The following is a 20,711-nucleotide window of genomic DNA, read 5'->3' as shown; positions in this document are numbered from 1 at the left end:
TAAACATCCGTTTGGAATGATTCCAGTGGCAACGAGTTCGCTTTCACTCATATTTACTTTTCTCAAAAATTCAGGTTTACTTTGTTTGACACGTTAGTGGAAGATCCGTTTATTATTACTTGTTTATCATTATATTTATTCACTTGCCTTTGATTTAAGGTGAGTTTTATCATTCCCTTATTTTACTGAATTTTTACAAGTTTTGGGGACATATGCATATTCTCCGTATTTTGTATTATCTATATAACTCAATATAGCAAACGTGTAATTGTGTGTGATTTGATCAAATATACGTGTTACTCGCTTACTTGTTTATGTGCTAATATTCATTCATTCGTATTTCGGAGGGGTCCAACATATTCTCATTTGTAGTACGATCATACTATTGACCAACGCCCGATTCGCTTGGCAACGGTTTAACTACTTGCTTAAGGTTTGATTTATTTACCGCAATTTACTACATTTTGCTTATTTATAATATTATCATATCATTGCAAAAATGGTGATAATCTCACTCAACTTTATGTTGACAAACTCTATTGTATTTTCTACGCATATGCAGGTTATTGTGTAACTTGAATATTGAAGTTTGGACACCTAGACAAGACCTTAGGGTTTAATGAAGAAAATTATTATTTAAATTTATGTTGTGATCATATTTACTTATTTGGATTATTTTTCCATATTTGGATATTGTGTACACTCTTAGAATAAATTAATTAACTTAAATAGATATTGTCATTTATTTTATGATAGTACTTTTGAGCTGTGAACAATCATGCTCACGCCCCCCGTATTTCCGCCTTAAGTTGGGGTGTGAAAGATTGGTATCAGAGCCGAAGGTTTTAAGATAGGTCGTTAGAAATTGTCATTGTCATATGCTTAGGACCCTATAAGTGTCTATCTGAACTGCCTTATGTGCTATTAAATTGTTTACGACTTATCTAAGTTAATTGTTTTATTACATCGTATACATTTATTGCACACACACATAAATTCCAAGGCTATGCCTCACATTCAAAATATTTTCTAAATCTTTTTATTTTTAGTATATTATCTTTTTATTTTGGGAAATTACTTAAGAATTCCCGAGTTTTGTTTTACTCCCTCTCCTTAGGGCATGGGAGTATGACATGCTCGATAAGTAACCATAGGGGTGCGAAAAACTGTGAGTTGGGCCTTGGCGAAATGGTTCCAAGAACCAAAGGTAAGATGCTATTCCTTACCTGGAGGATAACCTGACAACAGTACTCGAACCTCTAGGTCAAAGTAGAACAAGATATCATACGACCGGACCCCTAAGCGGTTAAACGTAACCAGTTAAACGGTTGCATTCCTCTTGTAAAAACCGAATTCACGGTGGTTCGTGGCTAAATTTGGGAAAACTTCCAAAATTGTATTTTTAATTATTTTAAATACTTAGTTGGGTGAAAAATCCATGAAAATCCATGGTCACTTCTAGGGGTGTTCGGGTTCATTTTTCGGGTTTTGGGTTTTTCGGGTTTCAAAGTTTTAAATCTTAACCCAAGACCCAACCCAAATCTATCACGGGTTTTTCAGGTTCAGGTTATTTCGGGTTGGGTTAATCGGGTTTCAAGTATCCTACAAAATGAAACAAAAAACAAAAAAATTTAAAAAACTTCAATACTAAATTCAAAACAACATATTATTCTTTGCTTGTAATGAAAATAATCAAATAATAAACCAGCGTAACTTGATAAAGTCATAAAACAATTTCAAAATAAGAGTAAAACTAAGTAACTAACTCGAACCATAATCGTCTTCAATCGGATGTGATTTGGTTGCTCGATTATGGTTGCTAGTAGTAATAAACGGAAAACATAAATTAACAGTAAACAATAGATACATAATAGTTGGAATGACAATAGTCGATTAGACTCAGATTTTGATAACTTTAGTGACTAAGACTAAGAATATTATACCTAAAATATATTTAATCTCAAAACTAAAAGTATATTCGGGTTTTTTCGGGTTGACCCGAAACTTATAAATCAAACCCGTGAACCAACCCGAATTATTTCGGTTCGGGTTAGGGTTAGTCTTTTCTCGGGTTCGGGTCTTTCGGATCGTGTTAGTCCGGGTTCGGGTACGGGTTTTTTCGGGTTGGGTTTCGGGTTTCGGGTAAAAATGACAGCCCTAGGCAGCATTTCAACTATTCACAACCCGTTTTTAATTTGATTCTTGGTCGGAACGTATCGTCCGGGGTGGTTCTTGAGATACTCCAACTACTCATATTTGATTCGTTAATTCGATATTTAGTTGGGTCGGTTAAATATCATGTAACGCTCATGGGCCGACCAACTCCATTGATTTGATAATTCGTTAATTAGTTGGGTTAGTTAAATGCCATGTAAACGCTCATGGGCTGACAACTCAATGGTTTGTTATTCGTTATTTTAATTGGGCCAATAAATTGCCATGGAACGCTTATGGGAGGCCCAATTCACAAAATTTATGATTGCTTTATTTAGTTGGGTCATTCAAATTGTCATGGAAAGCTCATGGGAGGTCAACCCATTGGATATGTTTTGCTATTTTATTTGGGATCTCAAGCTACCATGGGAAGCCCATAAAAAGCCCCACCCAATAACATTTTTCCTTTGGAATTTTTAGAAACATTGTTTATATAATTAAATGCCTCAAACTTATTCACATTATTTTAAATCCTGACTCGTCCTCGAGTCATCACTAGCACAATTTAATTTAAATCCGCATCTATATTATCTCACATCAACTCATTCACACAACTTACCCATCACTTGGTCTTCGTAGAATGTCTTCTCTACTTCATCGTCGTAACAATCGTTGTCCATCGGCTAGTCATGATCGCCGATTGGCTGCTAGAATCACTAGAGAGTTTACTGCTGCTTTACCCGAGGTTGTGTCCCAGCTACAAAGCATCAACTCAAATGGATCCGCTACTTCGGCTACACCGAATAACTTCCACTACAAGAACTTTACGAGTGCTAAACCGCCTCCTTATATTGGCTAGGAGAATGCTACTAAGCTTCTTCGCTGGTTTGAAAGGATGAAGAATATCTTTATCCACTGTGAATGTCCGGATGACAAACAGACTAGGTTCGCCTCGAGCGTTTTCGAGGAACGAGCTCTCACATGGTGGAACTCTTTTAAGGACCTCCAAGGCATTGAGGTTGCTACGACCTTCCCTTGGGAGGAACTCAAGGATGCGATGAAGAAAGAGTTTTGTCCCAAGCATGAACTGCAAAGGCTCGAGACGGAGTTTTAGGAGCTTAAACAAATCGGTGGTGACAATTCAACATACTCGGACCGTTTTAAGAAACTGAGCCTGATTGTACCTCACTTGGTGACCTCTATGTCCCGCGGTATTCGAAAGTATATTCGTGGATTGCTGACGATTTTCCATGATGACGTGGTTAGTCGAGACCCTCTCTCAATCGAGGAAGCTATTGCTCTTGCTGCTTCACTTTCTGATGACCATGTTAGAGATGGAACCTTATCTCGCAAGGACTCTAAACCTACCATTGAAAACTCCAAAACCGATTCCTCAACCGATGCTTAGGCCAAACCCAAACCCATTTCGCACCATAGTAACCCTTCTCACCACAAACGTAAATCCAACCACCAAAACTATGTTGTTAACCAAGCCAGCCCTCAACCCTCCAACCAAAATGCTCCTAACAAAAAACCCTATACCGGACCTATCCCGTTATGCTACGTTTGTAACTACCATCACGTGGCTCAATCTCTATGTCGCGTATGCACCAACTGCAACCGTATGGTCACCTTTCTAACACTTGGCGTGCACCGCCCGGTACACAAACTACCCCACATGCTCAACCCGGTGTTCCTATCACTCGTGCTTGCTACAATTTTGGATATCCTAATCATCTTCGCAATGCGTGCCCTCGACTTACCCATGCACACCAAGCTCAAGCTATACCTTCACCCTACTACACTACCAATGCTCATCAAGTCCCAACCCATTAACCATATATCCTTCAAACTCCTCCCGTTAACTAAGATCCTTCATACTTAACTCAAACCTATCAAATGCCTTACCCGCAAGTTCAAGTTTACCAAACTTCACTCATGCAAGGTGTTCAAGGTCAACCTATTCAAGTGTAACACCGTGAAAATACCCCATCTAATTTTGGGCTAAAAATGCCAAATCTGAAAGTTGAAGGACTAAAAATGAAAATTTTGAATTCTGGTACTTATCGCGCTACACGATGGCCTGGTGAATACACCATCGCGCTATGCGACAGGCCATTCAGCAAATCAAGAAAATGGAGGGCGCCGCGCTACGCAACGGCCAACCCAACTGGATCATCCCGCTACGCGATGACCGGGTTAAGTAACCCGGGACACGTGGCCAACCGCGTGTCAACACGTGGCACAATCTGGAAAATTACGGCGTCGCGCTACGCAATGACCTTGGGGAAAAGACCATCGCGCTACGCGATGCCCTGCAAAACTCAAGTATAAAAGGGCAGCTTCGGGTTCATCATATTCCATCACATTTTCACCTTCATTTCACACACATAACCTAGGGAATTGTGCCAAGGGTGTTTCAAGGTTCCGAGGGTTCGATTCCGTGAAGAAACGAGGTGTTGAGACGCTGTAAACGATCTGTTACGCTGTTAAATGAAGCACAAGCTGAACCGCTGCTGATTCTCTTAGTTCTTAGTTCCGTCTAGCTGTTTAAGGTAGGATCATGTCTAAGTTACTTTGTTATATAGTTATTAGAACCTAGTTAATGATATAGTCGTTAAACTGTAAATGTTTTCAAAGTAAAGATTTACAAAAGCAAAGACATTACTTCCACGTGAAGTAATGTTATCAAAACTATATTTTGACGGGCACGTAGTAACTGGAAGGGGGATATCATTAGTAGACTCATCTTGCCTAAGGTAAGTAATTCGTACAAATCCCAATCAACCGCGGGACCTGTTTGCTTACCTGGAGAAGTTTGCCAACGTGATATCCTTTATTAGGCCAAAGCGTGCTATTCTAAACGTCATATGTAAATGCAAAGTATTTTCATAAACAACTATAACTATACTAAGGTTAGGTCAGACCTAAGAGTCTGCTGATCAGACCTCGAGTCTGTTGAATTGAATCAGACTTCAAGTCTGCTGATCAGACCTCGAGTCTGCTGAACTGAAACAGGCTTAAAGTCTGCCGAATGATACCAAACTAGGTACTTATGCATACCTATTATGAATATAGGTTAATAGCATACTGAAGCTAAGGATTCTGATATTTCCAACTGATAATACAAGGTGAACACGTTAACCTTTTAATGGTCTGAACTGATTTTACTCTTATAATAAACTAGTTGTTTGTTACAAAGAGTTTGATAAATGTTTACATGAGCTATATCTCTAAAATCGTTATAATACAATATAGATAATAAAAGCAACTCATACCAAATACACATGTGTCTGGATCCATACATAACTGATAATTGGCATACAAAACCAAGTCAGTCATAACCAATTTTTGTCCCAAATGGCCAACTGTATCGGTAAATCCGACTGAACCGGTGTATATGAATCCGGCTGATCTGAACCCTCTGAATAATCCGATTCCAACAAATACGACGTATCCTGTTGATCACATAGATCCATATATGGCTTACGGAAGCCAACTATCGTATGCTCCGGGTAGCCCTGAAATGCTTATAGAGATATCAAGTGACACCTCTGAAAGCATCCCACAATACTATCCATCTGATATACCAACTTACCATCCTTCTGACGAGGTGGAAGTTCAAAGTAGAATAAAACATGAGACTAGTACTGAATCATCAAGTTGGATGAACAGTCATTCCAACCATAGTATGTGGCATTTTGGATCACCGCCACCAGGTCACCAAATATAGCTGGACCAAGTCAAGGACCGATTCATTACTCTGAGGTTCCTAATTTCCCACCGTACCGAGGTCTTGTACCGACTATATCTAAACAAGCTAACGAGATATGGGAGGAAGCCCGTTTAGTCGAGGAATTTTACACTACAAATATCCCCGACGAGGAATGCAAGCTTACGTAGCAAATCCGCACCTATACCCAAGAGAAACAGCTTATCTTTTTCCATCCGCATCCGCACCAGTAAGGTATCCTAATCAACCCAATGCGATAATGGATGAATTAAGAAATGAAAGAATTAAGAAGAAAAAGATAGGCAATAAGATCATCAAGAAGTATGACAAGATGAAGAGCTTTGTTAAGAAATGGGCTAAGGATTAGGACTATATAAATGTTGTTATTTAGACATGTTATAAGTGTTAAAGTTTTGCATGTTCACTTTATACCCTTTACATTTTCCGTCGTTCATTTCTTTTTTTACCCAAAAAATGTTCAACATTTAACCTTTTTACAAACTACAAGGACCATATTTGCCAAAAATCAAACCTCCCCCCCCCCAGGGCTGGAGCGTCACGCGGTGGCACCCCCATAGGGTGGCCACGCGCCACCGTGAGTCATCTGATCATTTTGTATCTTTGTTATTCTTTCCTAGTTCGTTTTTAGCATGTAAATCGCTTTTTTTTTTGCCTAAATCGAGTAAATTAAGCCCCAAGAAAAGGAATATAGTCAAGATACATATCCATTTTCATTACTTATTGTCCAAGAACGAATTTTTACTGATCTTATATTGATTCGGTCATTAAATGCATATTCGGTTACTTAAATGAGCAAATTAACCATAATTGGTTCGTTTTAGTGTTTCTTATATAAACAACTCATTATAACCTGCCACAAACTTTACCTAAACCCTAGTAGAGCATTTCCAGCCGTCACCTCTTCTGGTCTTCATCATCTTCTTCGGTTTTTTCTTATTTGTTTGAAGATTCAAGCTTAAACGGTTGACTTCGCTTATACATCGACCTTTGACTCTTCTTTTTGGTTGATTCTTCCATTTTTTGGGTAAGTTGTAAACTGTAAAATCGTTCATACATATTCCGTAGTCAGTAACCTTCTTTCAATTTCCATGGTTGAAGGGTGTTGATTGGTCAATTCGTTGAAAACCCATTAAAGGGCAAAAGAGTCAACAAGTTTGACTATCCATTTCCTCATACTTCTGGTTAGAACCAACGTTCGGTTCAGAAGACTTTTATTCTTGTAACGAAATTTTAAGGCTACTGACCAAAACTCGACTTCCGACTCGCTGTTCGGATTCTGGTCAGTACCGACTCGCTTAAATCTTTAATTTAGCATAATCGGAGTTCTAAACATCCGTTTGGAATGATTCCAGCGGCAACGAGTTCGCTTTCACTCATATTTACTTATCTCAAAGTTTCAGGTTTATTTGGTCTACTTTGTTCGACGTGTTAGTGGAAGATTCGTTTATTATTACTCGTTTATCATTATATTTATTCACTTGCCTTTGATTTAAGGTGGGTTTTATCATTCCCCTATTTTACTAAATATTCACAAGTTTTAGGGACATGTGTATTATCCGTATTACGCATTATCTATATATCTCAAAATAGCAAATGTGTAATTGTGTGTGATTTGATCAAATATACGTGTTACACGTTTACTTATGTTTGTGCTAATATTCATTCATTCGTATTTCGGAGGGGTCCAACATATTCTCATTTGTAGTATGATCATACTATTGACCAACGCCCGATTCGCTTGGCAACGGTCTAACTACTTGCTTATGGTTTGATTTATTTACCGCAATTTACTACGTTTTGCTTATTTATCATATTATCATATCATTGCAAAAATGGTGATAATCTCACTCAACTTTATGTTGACAAACTCTATTGTATTTTCTACGTATATGCAGGTTATTGTTTGACTTGAATATTGAAGTTTGTACACCTAGACAAGTTCTTAGGGTTTAATAAAGAAAATCATTATTTAAATTTATGTTTGGATCATATTTACTTATTTAGATTGTTTTGTTATATTTGGATATTGTGTGCACTCTTGGAATAAATTAATTAACTTAAATAGATAGTGTCATTTATTTTATGATAGTACCTTTGAGCTGTGAAAAATCATGTTCACGCCCCGGCATATCCGCCTTAGGTTGGGGTGTGACAAGGAGTGAGTATATGTGCACTACAACTCCTGCAGATTGGTGACTTTGAAGTGCTGCTTGCAGTAGTATTGGCAGCAATGGGTAGGTGACGGCTACATTTAATGGTTGTGGCCTGTGGGTGGTGTTGGTCCAATTGTACTCAGATTGTGTTGGAAAGTTTATATAAGTAGCCCACTTAAACTCTAACTATAAACATACTCATCCTAATCCAAAGAGCCTAACTATAAACTTCAACTCTAACCAACTATATGCCTATTAATCTCAATTGAAAGAGCCCATTAATATATACATATTCAAATAAACCAAAACTCGGTTAAAAATTAAAATAAGTAATAAATATAATTGCAAAATGATTAAAAAACTACAAATAACTCGCGTAACACGCAGGTTGACAGCTAGTGTGTGTGTGTGTGTAAGAGGGATAATTTGAGAACCTTGTTGAGTTTTAAGAACTTAAGAGCTTCATTCTTAACCACATATTTAATTAAATAGATTAGATTATGTGGCTGCGATTAAATATGATTAAAAAATTAAAGTATGAGAGAGAATAAAGATATACAGTAATTACAGTAATTTAAACGTTCATTACACATATGTAAAATGTCAACTCGGTGCGTAAAAAATTATGTAATTTTTTTACGTACATGTAACCTACATATATTACGTATTTGTAAAAAAAAATTGTTACATTGAGTTCTTTCGAGTTCCTTAAAACTCAAAGTGGTTCTCATTTGAAATCTCCCATATGTGTGTGTGTGTGTGTGTGTATAGGATTAGGTTCATTTCAGAAGTGTTTCTTAGTACGAGAAGATATATAGGATTATGTTTATTTCAGAAGTGTTTCTTGTTGCGAGAAGAGATTCTAGCCAATCAAATGACCTCCTTTTATTTTATAATTATTTTAATACAATGTTATGTTTGTAAAATATGAAATGTTTTGTTTTGTAACTATTACTTATTAATGGCTTAATTATTGGTAAGTTACTAACTAATGGTAAGTTACAAACTATTATTATTATTTTTTATTTCATCCAAAGTTTAAACTATTAAAATTTATTTGATCTAAATTCATTTTACATGACTAGTTATTATTATTTTTATTTGATCTCAATCGTGTAGTGTTTTTGTTTTTGATTTTAATCAATTATTATAATGTAGGCGTATCCTATGTAATGTAGATATAGCTACACAATATAGTATAAGGATACTTTCAAATGCCGTGTAATCATAACTAATATAGGGTAGACATATCTCATGTAGTGTAGGCACACTTTTAATGTTGTATAATCATAATTAACGTAGTGTTGACATATCTAATTTAGTGTAGACATATCTAATGTAGTGTAGCTAAAACTAATTTTGTGTAGGTAAAATTAACATAGTGTAGACAAAACTAATGTAGGGTAGACATATCTAATGCAGTGTAGACAAAACTAATGTTGTGTAAGTACACTTTCAAATGGTTGTGTAGTCATAACTAACGTAGTGTAGACATATCTAATGTAGCGTAGGCAAAAAAAAATGTAGTATAGGAATACTTTCAAATGTTGTGTAGTTATAACTAATGTAGTATCTAATATAGTGTAGGCAAAACTAATGTTGTGTAGAAATCAGTTTGTTTATATAATAAGGAAAATTGGCTACTAATAATCCAAACTATTGAGTATTGGCCAATAATAATCCTAACTAATAATGTGACTAGTAGCAATCCTAACTTTCAGTTTATTTACCAATAACAATCTCAAATTAACTGGCCGCTAACTCCGTTAATTTTCTGATGGCGTGGCGTATTATGTGTAAATTTATTTGACTATTTAATAATTAAATTTTATTATAATAAAATACCCACTTATTTCATCTTCTTCAACCTACAACCTCACCAAACCCTAACCCCATGTCCACCCCCAACTTCTTCTTGGCCATCATGACAGCCACCATCCAACTGCCGGAAACCACCATCATCACCGCTGAAAACCACCATCACCACCGCCGAAATTGAATTAACTGAGGTAGAGTATAGTGGTCGATTTTGCCATGTCCACGTTTTCGGCAAAAACAAAACACCTTTCCTAGTGTAAATCAAATTTGATTCTCGCCGCCGTAATCACACATCGTTGTTTTTGTTCACCACCGCCGGAAATTTCTGCCGGAATCACGATCACCTCCATCACACCTTCAGATGTTAGTCCACCGACGACGCCGGTAGCCACGCAACAAATGCTCACCGCCGCTCCTTACTTTTCCGCATTAAAGCGCCGCACCGGGAACTTTATCATAATAAAAATTTCGGCGGTGGTGATGGTGGTTTTCAGCGGTGGTGATGGTGGTTTCCGGCAGTTGGATGGTATCTATCATGATGGCCAAGAAGAAGTTAGGGGTGGCCATGGGGTTAGGGTTTGATGAGGTTGTATTTGAAGAAGATGAAATAAGTGGGTATTTTATTATAATAAAATTTAATTATTAAATATTCAAATAAATTGACACATAATACGCCACGTCATTAGAAAATTAACGGAGTTAGCGGCCAGTTAGTTTGAGATTGTTATTGGTAAATAAACTGAAAGTTGGGATTGCTACTAGTCACATTGTTAGTTAGGATTATTATTGGCCAATACTCAATAGTTTGCATTATTAGTATCCAATTTTCCATATAATAAAGTGTTGACAAAACAAATAAAAATAGACATATTTCAATATATTGTATGTACTATATAAATAAATCCGTAACATACAATGTAATGTTGCACAATTTATGTGTTTTATTAATAAATTCTAAAAACAAATAAACAACTTACACAACCATAAAAAAATATCATAATTTTAATAAAAAAAACAGTATTAACCTTCTAATGAGTATTATATGTCATAAATATGTGTTTTTAATTATGAATTTGCCATTTACAATATAGACCATTGATTAAACACAATCAATAGTTCAGATTCATTCCTCGCACTTCTCGTTATAATATCAGTTCTCGCATGATCCTTCCCCTATATATAGAAGATGGTTAAAATAAAAATAAAAGGTTTCAAAGAATGGTAAGATGAACATAAAATTTGAAGTTAGTAAGATATGTGAGTTTATTTAGGAAACTACATAGACTAAGATCATAGAAAAGCATTTAGTATTTTGAAAACTATTGATCTCAACTACTAGATACTAAATCAGATCTATTTTTGCTATTCCTATAAAAGTATCTATTTTTTACTTTAACCCACCCCTACCCCTACCCCTACCCCTACATAGTTGTAATAAAACATAAAACGTTGGTAGGGGGCTGGAAGTGATAATAAGTTAAAAAGCAGAAAAGTTTGAATCGTTACACAACCTTTCGTGGGTTGTGTAGCCAACCAACGTTTCACTCCCTCGACGAGTCCGTCACCATCACCAACCCCCCAAACCCCATTTTATAAACTAAAACCCGCCCATCCTCTACTCTTCATTTCACCCACCAAAACCCCTGTCAATCAGACTCAATGGAAGCCGCCACTCTCTCTCGCATCGGCCTGGCCGGCCTCGCCGTCATGGGCCAAAACCTCGCCCTCAACATCGCCGAAAAAGGCTTCCCCATCTCCGTCTACAACCGCACTACTTCCAAAGTCGATGAGACCCTCCACCGAGCCCACACCGAAGGCCCCTACCCCTTAACCGGCCACCACACCCCTCGCGACTTCATCCTCTCCATCCAGAAACCCCGATCCGTCATCATCCTTGTCAAGGCCGGAGCTCCGGTCGACCAAACCATCGCTGCCTTGTCCGAACACATGGACCCAGGCGACACCATCATCGACGGCGGCAACGAGTGGTATGAGAATACTGAACGGAGGATTGTTGAAGCCAATAATAAGGGTTTGCTTTATCTTGGAATGGGTGTGTCTGGTGGTGAAGAGGGTGCACGGAACGGCCCGTCGTTAATGCCAGGTACGGTTCGGTTAATGGCAATAACTGAAACCCAGAATCGGGATTAATCGGATTGGAATTTATTTGTATATACCAAATTTTATATTTATTAAAATTTTCAAATTTGACTATGTTTGACTAAATATTGATTACTTGGCAACTAATTGATAGGGTTAATAGGAGCTTAGTTGGGGTTTTTACAACCATGCCGAAACTGTAACCCAACACTTTGGTTGTTCGGTTTCGGTTGATTCTGTTCGGGTAAGAATTTTACTAAAATCAAGACCATGAACATTATAAACAATACGTATTAGTTTCAAAATATACATAAAGGATTACTCTTGAACACAGTTTTAAAGTTTTAGGAGGTGAAGAGCTAATTATCAGAGCCACCGTACATGGGAGTAAAAGTAATTAAAAGGCAATGTCATATTGTCATTTGAAACGAATAAATATATGTTATCAATGGAATGAAATATCCAAGATCAAGAATACAGTGGTCAAAGAAATTTGATAAATATCATTTTGAAGTATTGGAACATAATATTATTAGAAGAAGATGATTGTTACAGATAAAAGATTATTAGAAGAAGATGGTCGTTCAGATAAAAGTATTGATTAATCGGTTCGGTTACTTTCGGTTATTGAAAAATGGTTAACAGAAACCCAACCGTATAATCGTTTATTCAAAAAATAAAAAAATTAACCGTCAGTTAATGCTTCAGCTCGGTTTTCCAGTTGGGTTTTTTTGGTTTCGGTTAGGTTAATTCGGTTTTATGCTTGCCAGGTGGATCGTTTGAAGCTTATAATAATATTAAGGATATTGTGGAAAAGGTTGCTGCACAGGTGGATGATGGGCCGTGTGTGACATATATTGGTGAAGGCGGGTCGGGTAATTTTGTTAAGATGGTTCATAATGGGATAGAGTATGGTGATATGCAGTTGATTTCTGAAGCTTATGATGTTTTGAAGAATGTTGGTGGGCTGAGTAATGCTGAGTTGGCTGAGATTTTTGATGAGTGGAATAGAGGGGAGTTGGAGAGTTTTTTGATTGAGATTACGGCGGATATTTTCAAGGTTAAGGATGAACATGGTGAGGGGGAGTTGGTGGATAAGATATTGGATAAAACCGGGATGAAGGGGACGGGGAAATGGACGGTGCAGCAAGCGGCTGAGTTGTCGGTGGCGGCCCCGACGATTGCTGCGAGTTTGGATTGTAGGTATTTGAGTGGGTTGAAGGATGAGCGGGTGGAGGCTGCTAAGGTGTTGGAGGAAGCGGGGTTGAAGGAGGAGGTGGGAGCGGTTGGGACCGGGATTGATAAGAAGCAGTTGATTGATGATGTGAGGCAGGCGTTGTATGCGTCGAAAATTTGTAGTTATGCGCAAGGGATGAATTTGTTGAGGGCTAAGAGTGTTGAGAAGAATTGGAATTTGAATTTTGGGGAGTTGGCTAGGATTTGGAAAGGTGGGTGTATTATTCGGGCGGTATTTTTGGACCGAATTAAGAAGGTGTACCAGCGGAACCCGAACTTAGCGAGTCTGGTGGTGGACCCAGAGTTTGCAAAGGAGATGGTGCAGCGGCAGGCAGCGTGGAGGCGTGTGGTGGGGTTGGCGGTGTCGGCAGGCATTAGTACACCGGGGATGTGTGCGAGTTTGGCTTATTTTGACACTTACAGACGAGCTCGGTTGCCTGTGAATCTGGTTCAGGCTCAGAGGGACTTGTTTGGGGCTCATACTTATGAGCGGGTTGATCGCCCGGGTGCGTTTCATACCGAGTGGACAAAGCTTGCAAGGAAGAGCAAGTGAAAAGGGTATGAGAAAATTGGCAGAGTGTTTCACATTGCTGAGGAAGTGAAGTTGGTTTGGTGATTTTTATTGTTTTTGTTTGAATTATTGGTTGTTGATGAGGATGGATGCATAGCAATTGTTGTAGAATTGTCTTCACATTTATTAATAATAAGTTATGCATGTCTTGTGGATTCATGTTTAATGTCACTTTGGAGGAATTTGGCTTATGTCTTATGATATTCCAAAGAATTTCTTAGTTGTCTTTTCAAGTTTAGTCATTCTAATTACTATATAATATAACAAGGCATTAGTGGCATACAACCAGCATCATGTTCACTTGTACGCATTTAAATTTCGGTTATACCTTTTAGTAGGACACAATCATGTAGTGCAAAGTATGCACTTTAAAGACAACACTATTGGTCATTCCAATTTCCAGTTCAGAAATTCATGCTTTTAGAGGTGGGAAAACCGTGGTTTTCAAATACTGGAACCAGACGGTCGGGTTTTGACCAGCGGGTCCGGGTACAATTTTTTAGAGGAACCAAAAACGGGTTTTTCCCACCTCACGTCCTTTTGTTAATATATGTTTTTACTAAGTTTGTTAAGCAGGTTTAAGGAGCTATTTTATATACCTCTTCTGCTCTACACGCAAACTAGAGGGGAATATGAACCAGTATACTTCAATTATGTACAACGCCCCCCAATAGAATACACTCCTATAATGTTGTATGTTGTTTACATAATAAATTCTTCATATTTGTTATTTTTCGGTTTCAATAATATTGTCCAATTGAACTTTTCGAAGTACTCTGTCACACCACAATCCATAGACAAATCCAGTCCTTACAAACTGTAGAACCTACATTTAACTAGCATAACCGAACTAAACCAAAAACCAACAGTTCGGTAAATTTGTTTTTTGAAAACCAACTTACGGTTCAGTTTCAGACTTTCAGTTATACATGCTCTAATCACCCGATCAACCCAAGCCAACACCTACTCAATAATACGAACCACTTAATATTTCCAACCAAAAACACAACAAAAAGAAAAAAAGGCCAAAAACTTCATTGTATAACATTTGTTCTTGTTTTGAAACAAGTCCAACTAGGAATTCAAATTACTCATGTAAACCCTATTATTAGGGTGTACATTGAACAACCAAATTATGATCAAAATATATTATTAATAAATGGTTGTAAATAATATAATAATAATAAGTCACAAAATTCTCACTGGTTTCAAACACCAAGCCTGCCTCCAACTAGCATTCAACCGAACCGCTCCACTTTTCGAAGAAATAAACTTAGGTTTCTTGTTAACCTGATGCAAACACTGTATAACATCACCAATCTGGTAATCAAAACAGTTACCGAGAACAAGACCACACTCGTTTCCTTTTTGAACCGTTTCAACATCTTGAGTCTCTCTTTTTAAGGAAACACAACACCCTTCAAACATAACTTCACCGCTTCTTAAAAGTCTCATCGTGCATGACCTGCTGACGTGGCCATCCATGACTCTGCAACCCGCAATCTTGACATCAGCTCCTTTAGATTTGCTTCTGCCTTTGAGCTCAAAGATGTTCAGTACTTGTGCTTCACCAGCTACCTCGGTTTCATAAATTCCGGGAGCCTTTTCCACTATGAAGTTGCCCATATCTTCTAGAAGATGGTAGATCACTTTAATCTACAAAAACATATACATGTTATTGTTTGATTCTAAATATTTAATACGCAATCACTTTCATAACGTACATCCAAACACCCAGCTTTGCATAACCGTGAATAACTCAAATTCGGTTTTTGAGTTCATGAAAACCGGGGTTTTGATTTTACCATTTGGGCTTGAAATTTTTTGTTAAGAAAAAAAAAATTGGTCCAAAATATGAATCCGGGCTTAAATCTTTTTGTTAATTAATGATTAATTGATTATTATACATTTGAGCTAAGATACTCGGGTTAATACTATTTATTAAACTCTAATAATAACATAACAATAGAAATAAAAATGAAAATCCATAAATTCAATTCGGTTCGGTTTTTTGGTTTTAAGTACATGCTAAACCGAAACCCAACAGATAATTTAGTATTTATGTAGATTTTTGTTTGGATTCAGTTAATAGGTTTGGTTTTGGTTTTATTGATTTTAACAATTGGGCTTGAAATTTTTGGATTGAAAAAAAAAAGGTCCAAAATTTGAATTCGGGCCTATATCTTTTTTTTAATTAATGATTAACTGATTTGTATATATTTGGGTCACACTATTTATAAATTCTTGTAAATTCCTTCACTTTCAAAAAAAATGAATAAATTTGATTCAGTTTAAAAGGAGGGAATGATGAAATCAGGTGGAACCGACAACCCTAGTGGAAATAAAGATGGATGAAGGCGGGGGAGTAGATGGTAGCCGGCGGGTGAAGATGGAGGAAACACAGTGGGGATGCGTGTACCTGACCGACTATAATGAAGAACATGGAGGCGGTCTAGGTATTCGTGACAGTGACCGGATAAGTTCTCCGGTGTAGTGGTGGTTGACAACGTTTAAGTCTCTCTCCCAACACAACCGGATTTTATACATGGCCAACTGTAGCAGAAGACTTAATCGGAGAACATCAGTTTCAGATGAAATCATGAAATGAGAAGTCGGAGTTGTGGTGGTGAGGAACGTCAGCGCGATAAGTTAAAGTTGTGGTGGGGGTTGACATATATGTTTGGTGGTTGTTATGAAACCCCACCGTAATCTTGAAGCTGCGGTGGTGATTGATGGCTGCTGGATTTTAGCAATAGTCGGAGAGTTGGTGGTGGGGTGACTGTCGTGTGCTTGGTGTTGGCAAAGAGTAATGAGAGAGAGAAGAAAGAGATTTTATTTGTTTTTATGCATAATTTCTTTTTTTTTTTAAATAAATGCGTAAAGTTACAAAAGTACCCTCATGTGTGTTGCACATGACCGGATTTTAACGGAAAAAGTTAATTGGGTTAGGGTGAAAGGACATAACGTGATAGAGTTTTTAAGCATAAAGGATGTTTTCTGCTATTAAGTTTGCGAAAGGACAACCATTGAAAAAACGTACAAACATAAAGGACTAGTTTTGCTGTTTTGTCTTAAAAAAACAAATTTATTGATAAAATAATACAACTTAGAAGATATTACACATCTAAATTAAGGACTTCAACCAGCATTTATAAGGGTTTGTTCTAAGGTGAAAGGTTAAGTTTGGTAGGCGAATATATATTTAACTAGGGTTAACACCTTCGCGCTGCGAGGGTAGCACCAAGCTGTTAACAAAGTCTCGACTCTTGAGCTTATATACATAACAAACTCTTAAAATCATGGATGAAAATGTTAAATTAATTTATTTCAAAGATTACCTTGTTAAACGTAAGTGAAATAAGAAGAATCCTAGTGTCAAAAAATTCAGATAGCAATGAACTAATAACATTTCAAGATCTAGAAAAATGAGCATATCTTTTTATATTCTTCTAGTAAAGTACCTTGCTATTTGATGACCCGGGGCGACCTGTACAAACACCATAGTGTATCAGGATCCATCAAATGCACCTGGAAAAGGAGAATTAATGTTGATTTAATCAAAAGGTTATACCAAATTATTTCCATCTATAATTTCTTGGAAACATGTATGCAGATAAAGCTAAACATAACAATTTAGTTATCCAAACTTTTCACATTCAAGTAAATACTAACGGGGTGTTTGGGATTGCTTATTTTCACCAACTTATAAGTTATTAATTTTTTGAAAAGTAATAAGGTGTTTGGGATTGCTTATATTGTGAGAAGAAAAGTTTCATAGTTACACTTTTGTAACTTATTAACTTAATGAAAAGTTATAAGAAGGTAAAATAAGGAATCCCAAACACCCCCTAAACTGAAACATCATACAACTATAACATTATCCAAAAACCCAAAAACAAAAGCATCTCATTATCACCCATTTTCTTCACAATCCCTATATCATCTCCATTCTAAACAAATTAGTAAATGTCAAAATATGTTCTTTGTATCATTACAACACTACTATACAAACAATGTTGGCTTACCAAAGTGAGCCCAACATGTGATTTAAGAACCTCCATGAGCACTTTCCAAGCTTTCTAATGGAGTTTCTTTCAACATTAATGCCAGAGCAGAAAACCAAAACGGCAAATCGCCGGCAATAGTAGCTCTGAAAACATTTGAGTTGCAACAATCACCAACCACAACAACAATCGGGAGCCGGCAACGATAGATGAAGGTTCGCGTCTTCGAATGCGTCTCTGCCACCACCACGCAACCAAATGGAACCCCGCAAAGGTAAATCCTCCCACCGGACCACTAGACCACCACACTACCGCCACTAACGGTTAGGGTTCTCGATTGAAACCCGACAACGTCTACCACCATTTCCACTGCCACAAAGGGTCCCTAATTGGAACCCGACAACGATAGATGACGATCGACCCATGATTGGTCACTCCGACCGACACTCCGCCATGGAGTTTGTGTTTCAAGCTGTTTTAGTGCAAAGGTACCTAGAAATCATGCATCATATCAATCATGATTAATATTTTGATGCCATAGGTGATAGTTTATTATTTCACTCAAATGAAATTTTAAGAACAAAAAAGACGAATTAAATTATTAGATTTGGATCAGACGAAAGCTTTACCTGTGGACTTGTATGATCTTTCCGAGGCAGGTAAGCTCCATAGTGAACACGCCGTCGACGATGAGATAATAGGTTGGGTTTTTATGGTAAATCCGCCCAAATGGAACCCGCCAACGATAAATCCGTCGACCAATAACTGAAGCATCACACCACCACACCCGGCACCAAACCTACTAAAGAATACAAAACCCTATGCACGCACGCACGCACGCACGCAACCAAGACAAAAGATACAGCGCAATTCCACTCATGACCACAACTTACAACAACCACTGCATAGTTTACAACACACAAAGCACCAAACCTCCCAAAATTGTAATATGATAAATATGACGGCTAAAACTTTCTGGCTAAGAGATTAAAGAAAAAGAGCCGGCTAAAGAGAGAATCAAGTGGAGCCAGCTAAATGGGTATAATATTAAACTCAATAGCAGGGCCGACTCCGAGAAAGCAAAAAAAACTTTTAGGCCGAAGGTGAAAACTTTTTTGGATCTTAAGTAAAAGGAGTATTTTGTTGGGTTTAAACAGAATAATTTTTATATGGGCTTACTTGGTTATAATTTGGGTTGTGTTAAAAACTTTTGTATAAAAAAAGGATTAAACACGTCTCAAATAAGGCTAGAACCCACAACTGTTAGTTGTAAGTAATACCCATTTGCCACTAGACCAAGCTAGTGCTTATGTAATTGTGTTTAAACATTAAATATACATATTGTTTTTAATAAAAATACATATATTTTTTTTCAAAAAAATTTTTTTGGGCCTAGCGGGGGTGTCGGCCTGTGGCCCTTGACCACCCAGCCACCCCTAAGGGCCGCCCCTGCTCAATAGGTAAAAATGTTTAATTTAGCGGCTAAAACCTCCTAGCTAAGCAGGAAAATTAATCTGACTAAAAAAATAACTAAATGTAGGCAACTAAAAGGAAGCAACCCGGATAAAAGAAAAGAAGACGGTGGCTAAAAAAACTTCCCCCCTAATTTAGGTGGTTAAGTGTAGGCTGCTAAAAAGAAAAAAAGAAGATAGCGAATTGAAGGTTTAGCTTACAAGCCAATTTGAAGTCGGCTAAGAGGAAAGATATTGGAGCCGACTAAGAGAAGAAACACGGATCTCGAAGCCGGCTAAAAGTCTGACAAGTGGCTAAGAAACTGAGAAGCCGTCTAATTTTAACCGCTACTGACACGTGTCATCTTCTAATTGTTTGAAAGCGGGTCCCATTTACTTTTTGCGAATTTTAATGCCCAAAAAGAGCCGGCTAAGTCTTAGCCGCCTTAGCTGGCATCTCTGACATGACTGATTCTTATTGGATGAAAAAACAATGATTATGAACTTGTAAGCTAAAATAGACATGTCTAATTTAGTAAAAAGTTGGTCAAACATGTGTATTTCAGTAATTTTCTCTAGTTTTTACCATATATATGTGCCTTAAATTTATCATTTTATACTAATGTATATAAATATGTTTCTTTTGACCCTCAACTTAAAATTTTTTTCTACTCGCACAATGACAAATTAATCATAGTTACATTGTCACGTTACAAATTTTTTTTATATAAGTTTATATATGGGGTCCAATTTTTTAACCCGCATGGGGTCCCTAAAGATTAAAGCATTCTCAAGGACGACCCTGCATGCAAAGACTGCAAAATTTTCGAGTTTTCTTTTTTTAAAAGGGGGGGGGGGGATGGTTGAGACTTGGGAGGAAGAGGATGTTTGGTTGGATGTGGGTTGAAATTGGGGATTTGAAGTGGGAAAGATGAAGTTGCAATGTAGAAGTAGGATTTCCCCCCTTTTTTCTTGACCAACCCCTTTTTTCTTGACCAACATATGTGAAGTTGGAATTTATTATAAAAAATAAAGAATGATGGAGAATAACCTATAAGGCTAACCAGCATGGTGTGTGCTTGGGTCAGTGAGGGGTTGATGTACTAAAAGTAGTTTAATAATTATTAACTAAATTAACTAAAAATAAACACTAAGTAATACTCTACACTCTCTAAAACTCGACTAAACTACTAACCGGCAAGTGAACCGATCGACTCTAGTAAAGCTAAATAAGTCCGGATATCGAACCCATGAGACTCTCTAAATTACGTTTATCAGCTAATTAGACTCGACTACAAACACGACTTATTAATTTGTATTTGTTTGAGGGGGTTTTATTTAAAATACTAATTAAGACTATAATTAAAAACTAATTAAGAAAACAAGTAATTTAAACGAATGCAAAAGTTTGTTAATTAAAATAAGATGATGATGAGAGAACTACCTAGGCTAGAATCCCCTAAATTTCAG

At 37.1% G+C, this 20,711-nt stretch overlaps 1 protein-coding gene across 1 annotated transcript; it reads left to right on the top strand.

Moving 5' to 3' along the window:
- Positions 1-11,532: 11,532 nt before the first annotated feature.
- LOC143548067 (6-phosphogluconate dehydrogenase, decarboxylating 3, chloroplastic) lies at positions 11,533-13,804 on the top strand. Its single transcript, XM_077039334.1, has 2 exons — positions 11,533-11,983; positions 12,750-13,804. Exons 1-2 carry the CDS (start codon positions 11,539-11,541, stop codon positions 13,766-13,768), a joined length of 1,464 nt encoding a protein of 487 aa, XP_076895449.1. The 5' UTR covers positions 11,533-11,538; the 3' UTR covers positions 13,769-13,804.
- The last annotated feature ends 6,907 nt before the right edge of the window (positions 13,805-20,711 follow it).

Source organism: Bidens hawaiensis, unplaced genomic scaffold (assembly GCF_021521415.1).
Source record: "Bidens hawaiensis isolate Kalapana, Puna unplaced genomic scaffold, B.hawaiensis_p1.1 tig00000905_1, whole genome shotgun sequence".
NCBI classification, from domain to species: domain Eukaryota; kingdom Viridiplantae; phylum Streptophyta; class Magnoliopsida; order Asterales; family Asteraceae; genus Bidens; species Bidens hawaiensis.
Note: the sequence above shows the minus strand (reverse complement) of the source record. Positions and strands in the feature narration are given on the sequence as shown.